The sequence below is a fragment of the Cebidichthys violaceus genome, unplaced genomic scaffold (assembly GCF_023349555.1).
Source record: "Cebidichthys violaceus isolate CVI_PGR_0920_01 unplaced genomic scaffold, fCebVio1.0.p SCAF_15, whole genome shotgun sequence".
NCBI classification, from domain to species: Eukaryota; Metazoa; Chordata; class Actinopteri; order Perciformes; family Stichaeidae; genus Cebidichthys; species Cebidichthys violaceus.
The window spans coordinates 543,411-564,411 of NW_027176318.1; the positions used below are offsets into that span (position 1 = coordinate 543,411).

The window sequence follows — 21,001 nt, forward strand, 5'->3', positions numbered from 1 at the left end:
ACAATACGTACTATCACACATCCTCAGTTTGTGCCTCTCTGTGTTTCCTCTCCTCTCGCTCTCCCTCTAGTCCACGGTTCGTGGAGTCCGTGGTCACCGTGGTCGGAGTGCGACGGGTGCGACGGGTCGTCCGCCCGCACCAGGCAATGCAACAGTCCTCCCGCCAGGTTCGGTGGGCTGCCCTGTCTCGGAGAGAGCAGGCAGAGCCGCGGCTGCCATGACAACATCACCGTCTGCTCAGGTCAGCAGCATTTAGGGAATTTATTTTGAAAAGCATTCATGTTTTAAGGGAGGTTGCTGGGTGAAAATGGAGAAGGAAAGCAAGAGTGGCCTTACAAGAAACAAGATGGCACAAACTCTGTGGAAACATACTGGACCATGAAACTCTTGGTCTTCATTCTCTTCAAACCGTACTCCCCCCTGCGTTCTGCAGACTGTGGCGGAGGCCAGGAAGAATGGCCTTGTGGGAAGCCCTGTCCACGCTCCTGTTCTGATCTCCACGGTGACACGGAGTGCGTGGACTCCCCTGGGTGCAGACGGACCTGCGGTTGTCCGGGTGACATGGTTCTGCAGGACGGAGTGTGTGTGGCCCGAGAGGAGTGTCGCTGCAAATACCACAACGGCTCTGCTACTGGTCAGATCTGTTAGTTGTCTGAAAGTTGCTGTTGGAAGTGTTTACGTTGTTTTGGTAAACTGTGTTGGACTAAGCAGAGATCAGTCTAATCAGTAGATGTTTGTCTGATGTAGTAATGACGTCCAGCGGTCTAGATTCCACTAATGCATCATGGGTATGGCCCGGTGGATCTGATTGGCAGTTTGCAAATCCAGGAGACAGCATCGTCAGTGACTGCAGAAACTGGTACAGTACAACCGAATAGCTTTACATTTAGATTCTTAATCAAATGAAATCTGTCTATATAATATATCATTTAATTTATGTGTCTTCATTTTTTTGCCATCTCTCTCACTTTATCTCAGTTCATGCGAGGCCGGGGTCCTGCAGTGTCAATCTGTCCCCGGTTGCTATGTTGACGGTGGCTGGAGCCAATGGGGGTCCTGGACTGAGTGCTCGCTCTCTTGCGGAGGAGGAGTCAAGTTCAGGAGACGCCAGTGTGATAACCCGTCCCCCCAGAGCAGTGGGAGGGGCTGCCTGGGAGTCGCTGAACAGCAGAGAGACTGCAACATACACCTGTGCACAGGTAGTCATGTCTGGCCAAGGCAACTTCCACCTTGAGTTTTTAGACTGAGACGCAACTTTCAGCTTCACTGAAATCTGAAAGAGGAGCTTGTGTCACATCAGTTGTGTTTTTGCTTCCAGACTCGGTGGGCCCCTGGCTCCCCTGGTCTCAGTGGTCTGAGTGTTCGGTCAGCTGTGGTGGAGGACAGCAGTCCCGTTCTCGTGGCTGCAGCTCTCCGCCCTGCAGCGGCCTCGGCCGCCAGAGCAAGACCTGCAACACCCAGGTCTGCCTCGGTGAGTCCTGGTTCCCTGTACAACATCTGTAGCTGTGGTCGTCAAAGCTGTGACAACGATAAGATCCAGGGTAACTTGGTAAATGTGTATCTTCAATCTGCGTCTCGTCGTTGTGCAGAAGTGGGCTGCCCTCCTGGCAGGTTGTACAGGGAGTGTGAACGAGGCGAAGGCTGTCCATTCAGCTGCGCTCAGGTCAGCGGCAGAGAGGGCTGCTACTCCGATGGCTGCGAGGAAGGCTGCCACTGCCCCCCTCACACCTACCAGCACCACGGGGTCTGCCTGCAGGTGGGTTCCCTGTCATCTGAGCAACTTCAGCATTCTGACTAATGAGTCGTGACTCATGCATTTTAACAAACGCTAACACAAGGACGAGAAGGTTGATGGTCAGCATATTTCCAAAAAATGTAAGGTTAGCATTACTGATTTTAAGTTCAGAGGTACGCCAAAAGAATTACAGTGATGAAAAGAAAGTTTTATTTTACATTGAAACAAATGTTTTTAACATGCTTGTAATATGTGTGTTTCAGGAGTGTCCTTGTCTGGTGGACAAAGAGTTTATGGCCTCTCTGCAGAGTGTTTCTGTCACGCCCGTCTCATCTCTGCTCCTCCATAACATCTCTGAGGGAATGGAGCTTCAGTCTGGAGACACACTGCTCCACGACTGCAGCACCTGGTGAGCAGAAAATCCTCCAGTCACGCAGTCCCTCATATGGTCCCACACTGCCTACTACACACACTGCCCCCCCCCCCCCCCCCCCCTTTCTTCTGTAGCGGCTGCGAGCTCGGCAGGTGGAACTGTTCCTTGGAGCATTGCCCGGTCAACGGAGGTCTGTCCCCCTGGGGCTCCTGGAGCCCCTGTTCGCTGTCCTGCGGAGGCCTGGGACTGAAGACTCGCTCCAAGAGCTGCACACAGCCGGCCCCAGCCCACGGAGGGAGAAACTGCCAGGGGCCACGCCAGGAAACCACCTACTGCCAGGCCCCTGACTGCCCAGGTACAGGAGCTAGTTTAGGTAGAGTAGATACAGTAGGTGCTGCATGTAATGTGTGTGTATAGAGATGGAGTAAAAGAACAAAGACTTGCAGGTGAGGGAGATTGGATGTGCTGTGAGACGAAGTGTCTCTACATTAAATGTAATTACAGATATAATTGAATTATAAAGGGCTACTGTGTATCCTTCATTTGTATCCATTATAAATCACAGACAGTATATACTGCAGCCGCTTGTTTGTACACAATACTAAATGGTGGAGCTTGAACTGATGATGAATTGTTGCTTGATGTTTGCAGTGATTGTTGGCCCAACAGAAGAACCAGTTTTACCAGGTAAAGTCTCCCTTTAAACAAAGCTTAATACCAGTGAGTTCACTCTGTTGTTCATTTACAGTTTTTACTGAATTACTTTTTCTCTTCACTGGTCTTTGCAATGTATTTGTCTGTTTGGTACACGGTATTGTGACTGCGTTTATTTTAAACCTTGTCAGCTACCATCTTTTCCATCACGAGACAAAAAATAATTGAAACGGCTTCTCCGTTTTTCCTCCTCGATCTTCTTTAGACGAGGATGCTGGCTTCTCCCCGTGGTCATCATGGAGTCCCTGCACTAAGCCCTGCACGGATGCCCTCAGCCCGACCATGAAGTCCCGTCACCGACAGTGTGTCAGACCCCCCTGCTCTGGAAGCTCTCACCAGGAGAAGGCCTGTAACCTGCCCCAGTGTCCAGGTCTGACCGCTCACGTTATCTCTCTCAGGGTCCAAGACTTTCCTCCCAACGGTCAAACATGAACTTCACAAACGCTTACAGTGTGATCCAGTGATATCTAAGAAAAGAAACTCAACTACTCATTAGGGATGCACCGATCCACGTTTTTCACTTCCGATACCGATACAGATATCTGAGGTTTAGTATCGGCCGATACCGATCTGATACCGATCTAATAGAGAAAAACTGTGCTGAATCGATTTAAAAAACGCAGCCGACGCTACGCGCCCCCAGGTTGTCCATCGCTTTTCTCATGTTGCTGGCGTTGTCCCTCAGAATCACGTGGATTTTGCTCAACTGAATTTGCCACTTGTCAAACATTTCCTTCAGGCTAGCTGCTATCGCTTCGCTGGTGTGCGACCCACGAAAGTTTGTTGCATTTAACATTGCACTGTGTGGCACAAAAGTTTCATCCAGCCGGTGTGCTGTTAAACTTAAAAGTGACACAGGGGAAACGTCGGAGCTCCAGATGTCTGTCGTGAAACTTATCGATTTGACATCTTTTATCTCCTTCAATATGCGTTTGCACACTTTACCGTGCAGTTCAGGTAGCGCCGTCTCCGACAAATATTTTCGGCTTCCCATGTCGTAGCGTGGTTCCGGGTGGTTAACTAGCAGCCGGAATCCCTTATCCCCGACAACTGAGAGCGGCTGCCCGGTTCCAGATGGCTGATCCTTTCGCTCGCTCCATTTTGAAAACAATCTATGCGGCCAGTTCGCTAGCGCATGACGTTACGCAGAGCACAACGCATATAATTGGACTGAATAGATTTGCCTTTATGGATCGGTCACATTGTCACCGATACCCGATCTAGAATTTTTTCCTATATCGGGACCGATACAGATATTGATATCGGATCGGTGCATCTCTACTACTCATACTTCAGTAGCTAATAGTAGAGCATGGCATGTGGATTGAGATGGCTGTGTGAACGAAACATTAAACAACACACTGCTCAATAACATTTGTGATGAGATGAAAACTGCCTTTCCGATGGCTCATATCAGACAGCAGGATGAGTTCTTCAGATATGTGTGAGAGAGCACATGATGAAAGCAATGTTCAGCAATCCGCCAGTCAATTCTCTACACAAACACTTTCATAACATCTGTCGGTCGGCTGTTCGGGACCGTTTGTGTTTCCGGGATTGGTTTGTAGTTTTTCACCATGCTTATCTCAGAGACGACAGAACCGATTTCTTTAGTGGACTTGTTGTTTCATCTTCACTCAGCGTGACATCAGAAGAGATTAGTACCGGCCAGCTGTATTATGTAATAACTTTGTTTGAGGATAGTGTGGACTTTTATTTGTACATAAGCTCTGATTCGTCATATCTAACCAGGAAGTTGCAGCTGAAGGGTTTACTGTAGTTTTTCTTCAAACAGAGGGGGTAAAATGGGAATACCATCAACCAAAGTGTTATACCCTGTTTGACTGTTAGGAGATGAGATAGGTTATGAAGAAAATGATCATGGTTAAGCCATGATTTTTGCTTCAACTGGAACGTATGCCTTAACTCAATGAACAGCTCATTTGATGTACCGTTTTCACTTTAATGAATAAATATTGTGACATTAGTGTGAATACCGCAAACAAATGGTGAATACCAGCAATTCCGTCACAATGAATTAGCTGTAGGGATATTCTACTACTATATCAAGCAATCTTGTGTCTTTTGTAGACGAGGTGTGTGTGGGGGCAGACTGCGTGAAGAGGAACTGCTCGTGGAAAGAGTGGGGGGAGTGGAGCTCCTGCTCGCGGTCCTGCGGAGTGGGTCAGCAGCAGAGGATCCGCACCTTCCTCAGCCCCCGGACCAACGGCTCGTGGTGCGAGGACATTTTGGGAGGAAACCTGGAAAATCGCTTCTGTAACATCAAGCCCTGCCGAGGTCAGCCTGCTGTTGATCATGTAGTTGATCAAACCGTTCAGGAAATTGAGCACAAACAGTCAGTTTAGAGATTGTCACACTATAAATATTAAAGGCCGTATTATTGCATTTATTTATTGCAATCTGTAATATAATCCAATGGTGTCAAGTCGATTGCTGCAATTACTTTGGTGAGTGCGTTGTTATCAAAACCATTAGAAATGATGGCGAATGTGAAAATAACAGCCAAGTTGTGATAAACTGGAACGGTCATTTGGTGTGAAACGTGAAAACACAGCGGTGTTCTTTGTGCTTGTGTTCATGTCTGTCTGTGTGTGGACGATGTAGTGGATGGAGGTTGGTCTCCCTGGAGTCCCTGGTCTCGCTGTGATAAGCGCTGTGACGGCGGGCGCTCCATACGCACTCGCTCCTGCTCCAGCCCTCCGCCCAAGAACGGAGGGAGGAAGTGTGAAGGAGAGAAGAACCAGGTCAAACCCTGCAACACCAAACCCTGCGGTGAGACGGACCCAACGTGTTCACACACACACACACACACACACACACACACACACACACACACACACATGCTCGTTGAGTTTAGATTTCTATGACCCCCCAAGGCTAGTCCATCCTGTGCAAAGACCAGTGCTCATTTATTCAGAATATCGCTAACTTTCTCGGTGAGGCTTTGTGTTGAAAAAGTGAGCCGAGCTTCTGATTCTTGGTTGAGACACGTCATGCGAAGAAAATGCCTGCAGCATCATGGGAAAATTCATGACCTTCTGTTTGTGTATCGTCAGATGAGAGAGGCTGCCCGCCAGGCCAGGAGGTTGTGTCGTGTGCCAACCAGTGTCCACAGCGCTGCTCAGACCTCCAGCAGGGCATAGAGTGCCAGGCCAACGCCGAATGTCAGCCCGGCTGTCGCTGCCCTGAAGGCAAAGCTGCTATCATTTTATTAACAGATAAGCGTGTGTGTGTGTGTGTGTGTGTGTGTGTGTGTGTGTGTGTGTGTGTGTGTGTGTGTGTGTGTGGTGTATGTGGTGTGAGGTGTATGCATATCTGAGTGATTCTTCCCTAACATGTGTTGGTTCTGGTACTGAAACGATAAACCCCTATGTCTGTTTGTTAACGTAGTACACGTTTTGAAATAACTGATGTGTGTGTGTGTGTGTGTGTGTGTGTGTGTGTGTGTGTGTTCAGGCCAGTTGCAGCAGGACGGGGTGTGTGTGCAGCTGTGGCAGTGTGACTGCGTGGACTCACTGGGACATATTTGGGCGGCCGGCAGTTCGCATCAGGCGGACTGCAACAACTGCAGCTGCTCGGAGGGACAGCTCCTCTGCACCAAACACAGCTGCCAGGCCACCTGCATTTGGAGCTCCTGGTCCAGCTGGGCGCTGTGCAGCGTCTCCTGTGGGCAGGGCCAGAGAACCAGATACAGGTGAGGGGAAAGAATATCGCAAATGCCTGTTTATTCATTGAAATCCCCACCCTCTCGGGGAAATGTGTTTCTTTGAAGTAACAAATAAGCAGTAGAGTAAACTAGAAGCACTGTGTGTCAGGTCTCTGGTCCCGGACAACGAAGGAGCAGATTGCCAGTTTGAGGAAGTCCAGCACAAATCCTGCGACCCAGGACCCTGCCCACCTCTCTGTCTCCGTGATGACCAGGAGCTCGAAGTGGGCGACACCTGGCTGCAGGGCGAGTGTAAACAATGGTAAGATGGATGCACACATTTCTCTGATTACATGGTTTGCAGTGTAAAGAACAAAAATAGAATCATAAGGGTTCTGCTTTGTGTTTTATTACTCCTAGCACATGCACCCCAGAGGGAGATTACTGCCAAGACATTGACTGCAGAGGTGGGTCACTGCAAAGAGTAAATGTGGTTGAGTAGACTATTACTACTCTGCTTACATTACTAGCTTACTTCTAATGAAAGAGAATGTGCACATTTCCATTTGACCTGTGACAGGGTCCAGAACAGTTGACTGTCATGCCGCCGAGTTTCCTTTAAAGACACATGTCCACTGACCAAATCCTGTGTGTTGTGTCCAGTGGATGGTGGTTGGACCCCTTGGTCAGTGTGGTCCGACTGCTCGGTGACCTGTGGACGTGGTACACAGGTTCGAACCCGCGCCTGCATCGACCCCCCTCCACGTAACAACGGGTCTCACTGCAGCGGGCCGGACAGAGAGACACAAGACTGTCTCACTCCTCCCTGTCTGGGTTTGTTCAAAAGCGGCACAATCGATTCATACATTCACTGCCACATAAGTGACGATGATGTCATCGATCACGTTGGCTCTCTTGTCTACAGATGACCTTTGCCCCTGGTTGCCGTGGTCTCCGTGTTCCCGGAGCTGCGGCGCTGGTTCGGCGTCGCGGCGCAGAGTGTGTGTGTGTGAGGAGGGAGGAGACGCGGCGTGTCCCGCTGAGATCGAGGCCGAGAGGAACAGAGAGGAGACCCAGCTGTGTTACGAGCAGCCCTGTGCAGGTACAGACGAAAGTCAGCACGCGCTGCCACGCCCACTTCTATCCTGAGGTCCTGTTTGTGGTGGGTCAGTCGGCTGATGTGAACAACCATGATCATTTTAACAGATTCCTAATTGAGTTACTGCCACTGGAAGTAGTTAGAGTATTTTATTGGTGAACACAATGGGTCACTTCAAGGATTTATGAAGCAATGTTTCTATATTATGTCGCCCAGGTGTGAATCCCAGGCTGACCTGTCACTTACATCAATATGCACACATGAAATAATTTAGAATATTTACAACAGGAAACAGAGATATCAAGTCTACATCTATGACTGATGTGCAATCCAATGCTTAACTCTGAAAGAAAGATCTGATCTGAATATAGTGATGCTTGTAAATGTCACTAAGATCGTAGGCTGCTTACTAAGATCATTCAAAGTAGTGATATAGTAGTGATGAACCTGTTCAAAGAGAGGACCCATCTCTGTTCTATAAACAAGCTAACGGTGAAATACAAGACATGAGCAAACACGAGTTACTCAACCTACCAGATGATGATCAGTCATTTAAAGTCCTTGTTCCGTCCACGAGGAGATACAGTATTTAAGGTAAGTACATCCACTGAGTTTGCTTTCATAAAGTCCTCCTCTAGAGGAACGTCTAAACGTCTCGTAGAGCTGATGCCATGTCCTGCCTTTGTGAAGTGGTGCACATCTGAGGTCATAACTCTACTTATATTTGGGAGCACACATTTAGTGTGTATGTGCGCCTTAAGGCAGTACAATGAGACATTCATTAAAAGGCAGCAAACTATCATGAATTATTATTGTCTTTAAATGTTGATATGCAGGACAATATCGACTAAAATCTATATCTCGATACATTCTCCTATTTACCTTCATAACAATATAAATGATACGAAAATGTTCCGGATTAATCACTGAAAGCTTAGTTTATATTGTGGTAAGATGTAAAAGGATGTTGAGTCAATTTATAAGGGATAGATATCATATATGTATTGAAGATTGTGATGGGTACATTTATTTTAGTTTGCTATTCAATAATTCAATAAATAGATATATTTTCCAACCCTGGCCTCAGCTAAATTCAGCAATTGATTAATGCCATAAATGATTTGATATTATTGAACCATCTGTTGTTGTTAGTGTCACCTCATAGTGCTTGCTGTACTTAAGTAGTTGATGCCAGTGAGACTGCTGGTTGTAAAAGAGGAGGGCCTGATGTTTGGGGTGTAAATACATCTGTTACATGCTGATTAAGTGAGCAGTAGACTCACCCGGACCAACTCTGGGTCACGTGAGCACAAGTCCAAGTGCTGCTTCACACATTCTAAGTGCATCACAAAGAAGATGAAGTGCTTGTTAGAACCTGCGTGGACGTAGCACCAGATTGGTTGATTTTGCTTCCCTCTGCAGGCTGTCCCATGTCGCAGTGGAGCGTCTGGTCTCGGTGCTCCTGTGCGTCTCAGAGGCAGCTGCGCTACCGCGTAGCTCTCTCCCCGGCCACCAGGGGGCAACAGTGCACTCCTGTTGAAACACAGAGCAGGACATGCAGTCTCAGTCAATGTGATGGTGAGGTAACACCTTAGTAAAGCCAGGATCATTTATGTAAGTTACTATTTTCTAGGTGTGAAAACAGGTGGAGAATAACAAGAAGTTTAGACTGGTGAGGTTTATGATTTTCTCAGGATCATTTTTCTCAGTGTTTGATCCTGAAGTGTACCACTGCCCCATGTTCTAAATAGGAATGTAAGCATGCATGTTTTCTTCCAGGTGAGTTTTAATATACATAACTTGAAAACACACTACAAATGTACCTTGTGTTTAGAGTGCATGGAGAAAAGCATGAATGCTTTTAAACTTAAAGTTTTTAACTGTTTTCACAGATGGAAAAAAGTAACTTGGAAAAATGATTCTGGAAAACACTTTTTTTCTCCTGATAAAACTTTTTCCCACCCTTCTTATCTCAAAGCTTTCTTTTTATCATCTGTTCTTATGTCATAAACGCTGAAGGGAAAACTATTGAGATCAGACTTAGAAAACGGATGAGCAGAATTCTTTGCTGACTGCCTCCCAGTGCTTCTGTACAAAATGGACACACATGAAATCAATCAACACCTTTTCATTGTTAAAATGTGTTCGATTGAGTACAAGCATATGATTGTGTGCATGTTGGATTTTGTGCATATTTATAATACACACAATCTACTTTCTTTTCTTGTGTTTGTAGATTGCAAAGCCCCATTCGTGTACTCGGCATGCGGCGTGCCCTGTGAGAAGCAGTGTGCACTGCAGGGCGGTGGAGATCAGTGTGTAGGAGTCCAGGAGTGTACTCCTGGCTGCTATTGCCCACAGGTGATCATTTCATATCACGTTTCAAATCATTCCAATTATGTCAAAAGGTGAAAAATTGTCCTCAGTGTTCACGTTTCTGAAAATGAGCCCAGTAGGTGAGACTTATCCTGATACTGTGGAGGTAAAGGTCACTGTCTGTGTGTGTCTGTATGAGAGACACAGAAAGTGAAATATGTTGAGCTACATATCGTTGTCAATACATCACCTTAATATGAGTTATGATGACAATTTTCTAATGTTGTTTGGGCCAGTTTAGGAGCATCCAGCTTTGATTTATTGCAAATATTCCCCTCTGATGGACTGATGATATGCACATACAGCAGCAGTGAGGGGTGATAATGAAATATGGAACAGAAAGCAGATCACTAGAGGTGTTACCATAAGTCATTTCACAATTGTGGATTAGGTTTACAGCACCATTGAATACTTAGGCCTGTAATAACTGATTTCTCTTGGCAGTGAAAACAAGTTATGGCCACACAAGGTTGACATTTATTATTTACACATCCAGCAACAACATTTTCATTTGGAGATGTGTTTATGTCCACCTGAAGAATGTCTTTTAGCTCTTTAGTTTTTTGTCTCCACCAACTCCTGAGGGAAATATCTGGGTCTTTAGCGTTTATATAAAACATGAACATGAACAACTATTACTGCATCAGCTCCTGTTTTCAATCATGCGTTTTCCCTTCCAGGGCCTGCTGCAGCAGAATGGTAGCTGTGTTCCTGCAGAGCAGTGTGGCTGCGTCCACCTGCAGGAGCAAGCTTCAGGCCAACCACCCACACCTGTCACTGTCCCTCAGGGGGCCACGGTCCCCATCGGCTGCAGCACCTGGTTAGACCCTGGCTGTTACAAACATATGGAGCTACGGCAGAGGGGCTAATGTGTTCTGTGACACCAAAGTTCCTCTTTTATAAGACAGAACAGTTGAGAAGCACAGTCTGTGTGTGTGGGATCTATGACTCAGTTTGACATGTTGTGATTCTAATCTGTTTGTTGGCTGTTCTGTCCTCCAGCCTTTGCCATGATGGAACTTTGCAGTGTGACATGAGAGAGTGTGAAGGTAAGAAAGCAGGACAATGAATGTATGGAGGTCCTGGTTGAATGATGCCATCATGCTGCTTCTTCTTTCCTTCTTTCAGTCATCCTCAGCGAGTGGTCAGAGTGGACTCCCTGTTCTCCCTGTGTACCTTCTTCCTCCCTGCAACACAGCCACTCCCAAGCAGTAGTCATCAGTAGCAGTAAGATGGTCTCAACCCAGAGGCGTTTCCGGGCCTGTTTGGATCTGGATTCGGGTCTCCCGGTTTCTAAAGAGGAAGAGGAGAGCCAATGTCCGGGACCTCTGGTGGAGGAGAGGCTCTGTCCAGATGCCAACCTCTGCAGAGGTAACGGTGTTCGTCCAAAAGGACAAAAAGAGGTTCACAGAGGAACCGAGTGGGTCATTTCTCTCACTCCAGAATTGCAGTCAGTTCCTCAGTCTGCCTTTGTCAAGCTCCAGTTGCTCCTCTAACTCCAAAGTGAGGGACTGTAATGAATGGGACGGTTTTGCTCCAACCGAGTTCCCCTCAGCATGTGGCAGCAGTTTGATACTTTGCTCCCATCAACAGATTGTATGCAAACAACGCAGGAAACAAGTCGGAGCTAGACGAGCATCACACCATAAAAAAACAAATCACAAAGCGGGTCAGAGAGTGTGATTTCTCTTGGCAGGAGAGGGAAATACTTTCATGCCAAAAAACTGCGTGAGTGGAATACAATGCAAATTATTATTTGATCAGCAACATGGAAATTCAAAGTGCTTTACATAAAACATAAAAGGGCGTCAAGACAAGTTTATAAGAGACACAAGCCAGTATAAAAAGATTTCAAAAATAAAATACAAGTTAATATTTTATAAATAGACCAAGCAGAAGAAAAACATTACAGCGCAGTTAAACTCCAACGACAGATGTGAATAAATAGAGAGATTCAGTTAGAGAGACGTGAGAGAAAGCCACAATTACAGTAGCTGAGCCTTTTAAAGATAACATGTTTAGGTATTTCTACATCCTGCTGAAACTTAAGTACTTTAATTCTTGACACAATCATCGGTCACGTAACTATGGCCGGACGTTTTGTTGTCCACATTGTGAGCTAGTGGGAGTTGGTTGGAGAGGTTGAACAGAGGAGGGCCGGGAATGGAGCCTCGTTTCCGTTCACTCAGATGGGGAATTACAGATAGACACAAGACAAGTCATCTCCATCCTGCAAGTAAGATCCATCCCAGATTAGGAAAGTGCCAGAAACACCCAGTTTGCACTATATGGTTTGTGGAGCATTCAACACAGAAAACAATCTCTAGAAAAAAAGTGTTCATTGTTCTTCCTGTGAATATTTATTGTGTCCGTTCACTGCTGTCGCTTAAGATTAATAGTCACCATCAGTAGATCGTTTTAGAGGTTGCGATTGGTGTCCACAGTGAAAGATGACAATGTGCATCCTCTCCACTCTATCCTCATTATTTCTCAAAGGAGTGAACACGGAAAAAGGACTTGAGGAAAGAAAGAGTTTAAAGTCACTGTCTCTGTGGGGACGCACACTGTAAGGTTGATTGGATTTAGTGTTGTGTGTGTGTGTGTGTGTGTGTGTGTGTGTGTGTGTGTGTGTGTGTGTGTGTGTGTGTGTGCGCGCAAGGAATGAGTCAACTCCACCATCCCTTCATTCTTCTCTGGCCCCTCCCCCTTTGGATATGAATGGGAATGTCTCTGAATTACCACCATGCCCAACATTTGGAATCTTGCACTTCATCATAGTTAGTCCAGATATCGTAAACTGCTGAGGGAGGTTTCATTGACTATGATTGAAAAGAACAAACTCTTATCTCTAACGTATAAATCACACATCTTATCGGCTCAAGTGCACTTGTACATAAGTCCATAAACAGTAAGCGCGCTTTTGTTATCGCGGACGATGATTACAACAATTACGGCGGCCGTCGTGATAATTACGGTCATTTAAATTAGGACGAGAATAGAGTTGTCGGCGGTTGATGATAATCGGTCTTCCCCTTCCAGACCTGTGTCAGTGGAGTGTCTGGAGCGTCTGGACGGCCTGCGCGCAGCCTTGCAGCGGCGGAGTCAAGCAGCGCTACAGACTGCCCCTGGCCTCTCCTCCAGGACCCCGCTGTAAGAGCCAACAGACGCAGAGCCAGAGCTGCAACACGGGACTCTGTCCAGGTACAGCTGCTCCAAATGACCGAGATAGTTATATTACATATCATCACAAACGGGGGGAAAACAAAAAAGGATGTTGTGGGTTCAAAGACTTTTGTTGCATGCCAGTTGAATCTTTCCAATCCCTCTCTAACCATGACAAAACGTGCCACAAAGTCACTTTCTTTGGCACATGCAGTGAGCTTTGCTTCTCTCTTTATTGATGAAAAGTGGGAAAGATTGATTTTCCTTGTCTCGCAGGTGAGCGCTGTGAGGATAGGGGGCGGACTTACCAAGAGAGCTGTGCCAATCAATGTCCTCGCAGCTGCACTGACTTATGGGAGCATGTGCAGTGTCTCCAGGGAGCATGTCACCCAGGTAGTCTTTGACTTCCAGCATCAACACAAGAGTGTTAGAAGGAATATTTTGCAAAAATGTCTTTCTCTATTTTTACATTTCATTTCTCAGGTTGTCGGTGTCCGAAGGGACATTTGCTGCAGGACGGCAACTGTGTGCCAGTGACAGAGTGTCGCTGTGGTATCCCATCGGGCAACGGGACGCTGGAGTTCATCCCTGAAGAGGAGCTCTCCGTGGACTGTAACACCTGGTGGGAACGGCTTTGTGTCAATTTTATTTTTAGATATGAAAAGTCAAATTTACATATGAGCATGTAGAAAAGTGTGTCCAAATTGGTGTGTGGAGCTGACTTTCAGACTTAAAAGGAGTTTAGAGTGTGGTGCATTTGTCTCCAGAGTACAGACATTTTTAGCAGGAGGTACAGCTTTTATCTCACCTCTCCAAACACCCCTTCATCTGCAGTGTGTGTGAGAACGGCACTCTGGTGTGCACTGAGATTCAGTGCCCGGTTTATGAGCCCTGGAGCCCATGGAGCTCCTGCTCAGCCTCCTGTGGACACGGCCAGATGACAAGGACACGCCTCTGCCAGGACACGGAGGGCGGTCCTTCCTGTGCTGACACCACGCAGACGGAGAGCTGCGATCTGCCATCATGTCCAGGTTTGACATGGAGCAAGTACCCACACTAATTCAACTTAGTGTTAAAGGGGCACATTTAAAGCTTTCTGTGTTATCACCTGTCAGTTCTCCACCTGTGTCCTCCCTCTCTCTCTCCCTCCAGCGGGATGTTTGTTGAGCGAGTGGTCACCCTGGACTGAGTGCAGCGCCACGTGTGGCGGCGGGTCAACGATGCGGAACAAGACGGTCCTCAGAGAGCCGGAGCCTGGTGGGACGGCCTGTGTTGGACCACTTGAACAGCACACTGTCTGTAACACCAACAGCTGCCTGCCTGGTAAACACACACACACACATAAGGCTGAATATATTTCTACCAAGCAACATAATTCCTGAATTCTCTTAAATTGAGTAGTTGCCAAGCAACTCCAAAGAACCTTAATGAGTGGTATTTTAAGTTAGTTTATTCATAGCGTCATGCAGTCAAAGGTGTGACCTCAGATGTGGCTGAGACAGCCTGTTATGAAGACATAGACTGGAGCGTGTGCAAAGAGAAAAGTCACACACACTGCATATTTAAATATATATGAGACATGATGTAATTCAGTGTGCGTTTATTTGTCTGTGTGTCGCAGAGTGTCCCAGCGGGCTGGTGTTTAGTGACTGTTCAGGTTCCTGTCCATATTCCTGTGAGGACCTGTGGCCACACACTCAGTGTTTACCTGGGCCCTGCACCCCTGGGTGCAGCTGCTCTCCTGGACAGGTCTGGACAACCCGTGTGTGTGTGTGTGTGTGTGTGTGTGTGTGTGTGTGCGGGTGTGCGGGTGTGCGGGTGAAGTGGGATAGCTGTGATATGTGATGGAATTTAATCTTACCCCCGATAAGATGCGATTCGTCCTCGTCTCATACCTTAGGTGTTGCATGAAGGCTCCTGTGTGTCCCACGCCGACTGTCCCTGTTCACCGCTGTCCCTGCCGACCGGTCACCAGCGCTGGAATGCCAGCACTGAGGACATCACAGAAACTCAGCTGCCACCTGGAACGGCCATCCAGCACCTCTGCAACACATGGTAGTATACCACACACAGTTCTATCCATTCATTCGATTGAACCATTCTTTAAGCCAGCAGGTTCGTAGAGTCGTGACGTAGCTTTCAGTGTCCTAGTCCAGAGTCTGGACCCTCTGAATGATATAAAGGAGGGTCCTTAAGGGACTTAAGTTCCAGGTGAACCTGTACCTCCTCTCAGAATGAGAGTTTAGTCAAATATGTTAAACCTTATGACCATGTCTAATTTAAATGGCATACAAATTGTAAAAAAAAACAACTACTGGGGTAGAGTCCATCATAACCCATTTTCATTGAAACACATGTTTGGCATCTGATTGATATTAAATCAGTGCATTCACAACATTCACATTCACAACTCCTTACATATCTTAATTTTTATAATTTCCCAAGAGAGTAATGCGGTATTACTTGTGTCTTTACAGCTTAAAAACACTTTTTCATGAAAGAAATTCTTGTCTCTCTTTATTTGAGCGATCTCATAATCGAGGTCTTTGGTTTGTACCATCTTGGTACAGTATACGACTATAACTTTTATTATTGAATACATTTAATTTCCTTGATAGCAACTGTTATATTGACTTATTTTATGTATGTAGAATGCAACATTCATCAAGCTGTTGCTCTCACACGCTAATCACTTTACAAAAAGATCCTTCAGTGAACCATTTCTATCTCAGTAAAAACAAAATATAATTATCATAATAATCATTCAGACTTAATTGTCATTAGTACAGTATGTAAAACCACAAAGGTTTGTCTAACCTATATGACTGTTTAAATAACTGATATCTACCACTACGGTTAAAGTTAGGTTAAGTTTAGGCGACTAAAACTACTTGGTTGACGTTAGGGGACATGGTAGAACAAATTAAAGTCCTATAAAACCAACATATGTATTCCATTTTACTGAGGTAAAAGTGAAAGCCTTTCACCAAAGGATGTGCAGCCGTATGCACAGGGGTTCGTGTTGTTTTAACTGTGATAACCACTATAGCAAAGCGGCCTCTTTCCCAGCTCTTGTTCAGTGCCCCTCACCGTCTGATACCGACGCTCTGAGGCAGTAAGCGTCTGTGTGAGACGCACCAAGCTGTCAATGTAAACCCACCAGCATCATTACTAGACCGCCAGAGCAGAGGAGGACGTCCGCACAAGGCGGGATGAACACACAGACGTTCATGTGGGACATGTTTGTGTCACGTCAACGTTGACTTATTTACTGTACTTTTGTTCAGTAACGTACGTACTTAAGTTATCCCAGTTACAGAACAAAGGTTGTTATTTTAACTCAAACCACGACCTTTTACTAAGCCTAACCAAAGCCCACAATCAGTTGAAGTGAGAATGTGAGAATGTGATGCTGAAGCACTACTGTACCACTGTCGGGTCGACCATGGTCCGATTCATAAATGTCCCACAATATCCCAAGTCATTTGACAAGGACAAAATCCCACTCGACTCATCTCTGAGTTCATTTTTGAAAGTGTTGCGGAGCATCGGCAGAGTTGAATTTCATTCATACAGTGAACATCAATCCAGTTTGGTACTGTGATATCTGCTGTAATAGATAGTCTGGCATGCAGCAGACATGCTGTAAGTCATCTCGTCTTCCTCACGGTGGGTTTGATACTCATTCAATAAGTCAGCTGGTGCTCACACGTGTGACGTGATGATTGCTTTTGGAGTATCAGTGTTCAATAATCGCCCCTCCTTTTATTCCACTCCTGTGATTCCTCTCTCTCCAGCGTGTGCCAAAGAGGGGTGTTCAACTGCACCGCCGAGCTCTGTGACGGTGAGTGATGCTCTGTCCCAGCTGTTCGTCCCCAAACGCACGTCTCACACTTTATTGGGCCTCTGTCTTTTAGCGGCGGAAGCACCGGCAACAACGACAATAATCTTTGGCTGAACCGCCAGGGCCGTGATGGATATGTCAACCTATCTATAGTCGGTGACAGCTGCTCCAACAGTTGGCTCAAATACCTGAGCGACAGTCACATCAATCACAGCGCGCAAAGGCCACCACGGGGTTTCTGTTAGGTAAACACGTGATACCATCTTGAACTAGCGGGGGGGGGGGATGAAAGATAACGGGGAGCAGAGTGTCGCAGAGAGCAACCTCTCATATATGTCGTTTTTATCGGTCATCGTTTGATCCTCTGGATTTGGTCGTAGTGAACGGGAGCAGCTATTGATCGAGATAACGATTTTACTCAACGCCTCCACAATAGAGGGTTTGGGAAACGCACTCTGGCGAGAACAGTGTTGATTGTTGCCTCCCGCAGCGTTCAATAGAACTTAAATTTAGGTGAGAAATACAGTAAGTGCCTGTGGTAATGGGAGCACAATCAGCTCGATATCAAGGATCTTTTTTTAACACTCAGCGCCTCATCGGGCTCATGAAAAAGGTACAATACGTGAAAACAGCAGTAATGTGCTAATCAGTGATGGTGGTTTGAACAGGCTTATCCAACAGTTATCAGTGTAAATGTACAAAATTACAATCATAACTCAGTAACACACATAATTAAATAGAATATGAAATAAATTAAAACATTAAATAACATTGCCTTTTCAATCACCGAGCCAAATTCCTTTTATGAGTAATGTACTTGGCAATAAACATTTTCTGATTCTGACGTTGAACCAACAGAAAGTAGTCCCCTGGCCATCCTCGTAGCTGTTGTAGTGAACAGCGTACCAGTTGAGGAGCAGTGAGTCTCCAGCTGTCATATGGTGTCTGTTAAGGACTACACAGCATGTGCAATTGGGAGACTTACTGACACGAACCGTCTTCTCACATGTGCTACTCCTTTTCTACAGCTAGATCAAAAGTAAGACACATTCTCACACTAAACGCTGAGCGTGCGTGAATTCAGCAGGTCAGTCATCCAGCGAGTTGACCGGTAAGAAGATCCACATCGCTGTGCAGTCCACTGCAGCAGGGTTATTTTTCTTCGTTTTAGGTTATTTCTGATTCAAGTGTTTTGGGAGAGCTCACTTTGTTCTTGTCAGAGTCTGGATAACAAATATGAGGGTCCTTCAACACACCAAGAAGTTCTGTTTCTTTTTAAGAGAAGGAATGATACAAACGTGAGATCTTTTTTCTCCTTAAGGCTCGATTTTGACCTCTGAATCCAAATCTCAAAATACTGGAAGCTGCCTTTGGGGAGTCTTTGTCTAGAACTTTACACATGAATGAAAAGATTGTATGCAATCTAATGTTGGGCTTCGTTCTGTTGTCTATTTCAGCATTATGTCTAGTCTGTTAACAAATGGCTTTAATAAAAAGCAATGTGGGGACAAGATGTGTGATTGTAGTTTCATTTGGGCGAGCTGAGGAAGAGCACGCTCAGATGACAATTGTTTTCCATGTGCTGCTTACTGCTGCAGGTAAATGAATGTGAGACCTAACACTGAGCTGAGTGTGACTATGTTCTTCTCACATCCCCTCCAGTGGACTGCGAGTGGGCCAGCTGGTCCCAGTGGAGTCCCTGCTCAGCGAGCTGTGGCACGGGGCAACAGAGCTCCAGCAGAGTCATCCTGCAGCCCAGCCGGTACAGAGGGGCCCCGTGTGAGGGCCCCGAGCACCGCACCAAGACCTGCGTGACCCCCGACTGTGGTGAGTGAGGAGAGAGGAGACAGGGATGTTCTGTTTATCGCTGTGGGGAATAAACTGCGACTAAGCAGCTCACAGGTGAATATTGTAAGAGTTCTTTAAAAAAGCATCTTACTCGGTGCTTGTCATATCAAGCAGAACTTTATTTGTCCCCAGAGGGGCAACTGGTTTGAGCAGCAGTGAAAATAGAAAACCAAAAACACAGACAAGGCAATTAAATGCAACTTTTCATTAAAAACAAAAGCGGAAACAAGAAGGTAAGGAAAGCATCATCTGCACCTGTCAACATCAAACTCAGACAAAATAAAGGAGCTGCTGGCTTTCTGTTACAGCCACAGCTCAACTCATCATATTATCGATTAGAATGCCTCAAGTGCTCCTCAATGAGTTCAACATCCTGATCGTTTAATTGTAGCGTTGACAGGCTTGACTGTTGACATCCAAAATCAATACACATGCCCTCTGTCTTTGTCACATTTCATTCCAAAAAAGGCTTCTTGACTTGACAACTCCACCTCCTCCTCACTATAACAGTGTCATCGGCAAATGTGTGTCCTACTGGTCCTAGTTTCATAAGTGTGATGAGGACAAGCGTAAGATCACGCTGTTATTTCAACATAACCCTATTTGAGTGTTTTACCACAGGTTGGTGTTTTCAAACAGTTTATTTTTCACTTTAACGTTATAAGAAGAAAGACCACAGGATGAGGACTAACAAGCATGCTGTCACCACTAGCTGGCAGTGCTAGTGGGATTATTAGACTGCAAGCCGAGTTCTGCGCTCTCACTACAGCACCGTCTCCTTGAGAATGTAGAGAAATCCAAAGTTTGACAGATCTACCGTGTCTAGTTGAGCTTGCTATGCAGTAATTGGACAATTGAGGTTTGTGGGAAGGGTTTAGTAAAGGGTGAACTGGTGTTGATGTTATGTACTGTGGTTATGTTTTGTATGCCACAGTAAGAGAGAGAAAGTGTCATGCTGATTGATGCTGTACCTTTTAAATGCAGTTTTCTGTCCACACCCACTTTTGATAGCTGTACTCCCTTTCTCCCCACCAATGGATCATCATGAGACTCTATCCTACCGTCTCCCTGTCTCACCTTCCCTCCTCTTTTGATTTTCTCCTGTCCTCCCTGACATATTTTTCCCTCTCCTCCTCCTCCTCTTCCTCCCCCTGCAGCATGTCCTGACGGGAAGCAGTGGAGGAGGAGCGCGTCGGAGGAGCTTCTGCCGTGCGAGCGGAGCTGCCGGGACATTTACTCCTCCTCTCCCGTCAACTGCAGCCGCTCCGCCGAGGGCTGCGTGTGCCGGGAGGGACTCTACCGCGACACCGGGGGCGTTTGTGTCATCCCCGCCCTCTGCCCCTGTCATGACCAGGGCATCCAGCGGGAGGTATACACACACACACACACACACACACACACACACACTGGCTTACACACAAAGTCAACAGACAGCTGCTGCCCAGCTGACTCTGCAGCTTGAAGCCATTGTTCCCGGCTCATTGTGCGGTGCTTCTGAACCTAACCATTAGCGTGGCGTTTACTTTCCCTCCAATTCAGTCCCATTGTGTTATTTACTCATAATGAAGGGCCTATTAGAAGATGAGTGATATGCCCCGTGGGCCACACTACACCACAGCGCCTCTCCAGCCCGGGCCTCATCAATTATGCAGGAAGTGCCGTAGGAAGCCGGCGTTGGGACCACGACTGGGCAAGCCTGCCAGGAATTATTTATGAAAGAGGGGATATTATAGGATTATAAGAATGAATCATACACTGACAAGAGGTCACGCCCCCCCCCCCTCTTGATATTTCTTCTTCAGGCCTTTCATTCTCTCTTTGTTTCTTTCTTTCCTCTCCCATCCCTCAGATTTAACCCTAGTCCCTCTTCTGCTTTCATTACTGGATTTGTGTTCAGTCTCTCACTTTCTCCATCCTTTCTCTTTTTTATTCCCATTTCCCCTCCGTCTTCCTCTTACCTTTTCTCCCTTCATCTCTCAGTCATTCTTCTTATCTGTCTCTTTCTTTCTTTCCTTCTCTCTACCTCACCACACTGTTTCTCTCTCTCTGTCTGTCAGCTGGGGATGATTAATGTCCATATGAAGAGCCTCTATGATTTTCTAATCTACTTCCTCAAATGGTCCGGTGTGAGCCACAACGGCACACCCTAGTTGGTGCCTTTGTATGGGTAAAAACGTATTGTT

The 21,001-nt window shown here is 46.3% G+C and overlaps 1 protein-coding gene across 1 annotated transcript in view; it reads left to right on the forward strand.

The window, feature by feature from the left end:
- The window catches only part of sspo (SCO-spondin), a 67,718-nt gene that overhangs the window by 36,534 nt on the left and 10,183 nt on the right, over nucleotides 1-21,001 (forward strand). The window contains 34 exon segments of the mRNA XM_068709572.1: nucleotides 71-241; nucleotides 434-634; nucleotides 748-859; nucleotides 979-1,199; nucleotides 1,319-1,471; nucleotides 1,590-1,756; nucleotides 1,999-2,144; nucleotides 2,243-2,463; nucleotides 2,760-2,795; nucleotides 3,028-3,192; nucleotides 4,152-4,157; nucleotides 4,914-5,120; nucleotides 5,448-5,615; nucleotides 5,900-6,034; nucleotides 6,300-6,537; nucleotides 6,659-6,811; nucleotides 6,910-6,956; nucleotides 7,153-7,323; nucleotides 7,415-7,591; nucleotides 9,011-9,166; nucleotides 9,825-9,949; nucleotides 10,645-10,784; nucleotides 10,967-11,013; nucleotides 11,093-11,335; nucleotides 13,004-13,165; nucleotides 13,403-13,519; nucleotides 13,610-13,748; nucleotides 13,961-14,157; nucleotides 14,279-14,449; nucleotides 14,748-14,875; nucleotides 15,027-15,181; nucleotides 16,924-16,970; nucleotides 18,633-18,797; nucleotides 19,976-20,187. Coding sequence (XP_068565673.1) covers nucleotides 71-241; nucleotides 434-634; nucleotides 748-859; nucleotides 979-1,199; nucleotides 1,319-1,471; nucleotides 1,590-1,756; nucleotides 1,999-2,144; nucleotides 2,243-2,463; nucleotides 2,760-2,795; nucleotides 3,028-3,192; nucleotides 4,152-4,157; nucleotides 4,914-5,120; nucleotides 5,448-5,615; nucleotides 5,900-6,034; nucleotides 6,300-6,537; nucleotides 6,659-6,811; nucleotides 6,910-6,956; nucleotides 7,153-7,323; nucleotides 7,415-7,591; nucleotides 9,011-9,166; nucleotides 9,825-9,949; nucleotides 10,645-10,784; nucleotides 10,967-11,013; nucleotides 11,093-11,335; nucleotides 13,004-13,165; nucleotides 13,403-13,519; nucleotides 13,610-13,748; nucleotides 13,961-14,157; nucleotides 14,279-14,449; nucleotides 14,748-14,875; nucleotides 15,027-15,181; nucleotides 16,924-16,970; nucleotides 18,633-18,797; nucleotides 19,976-20,187 — 5,099 coding nt within the window.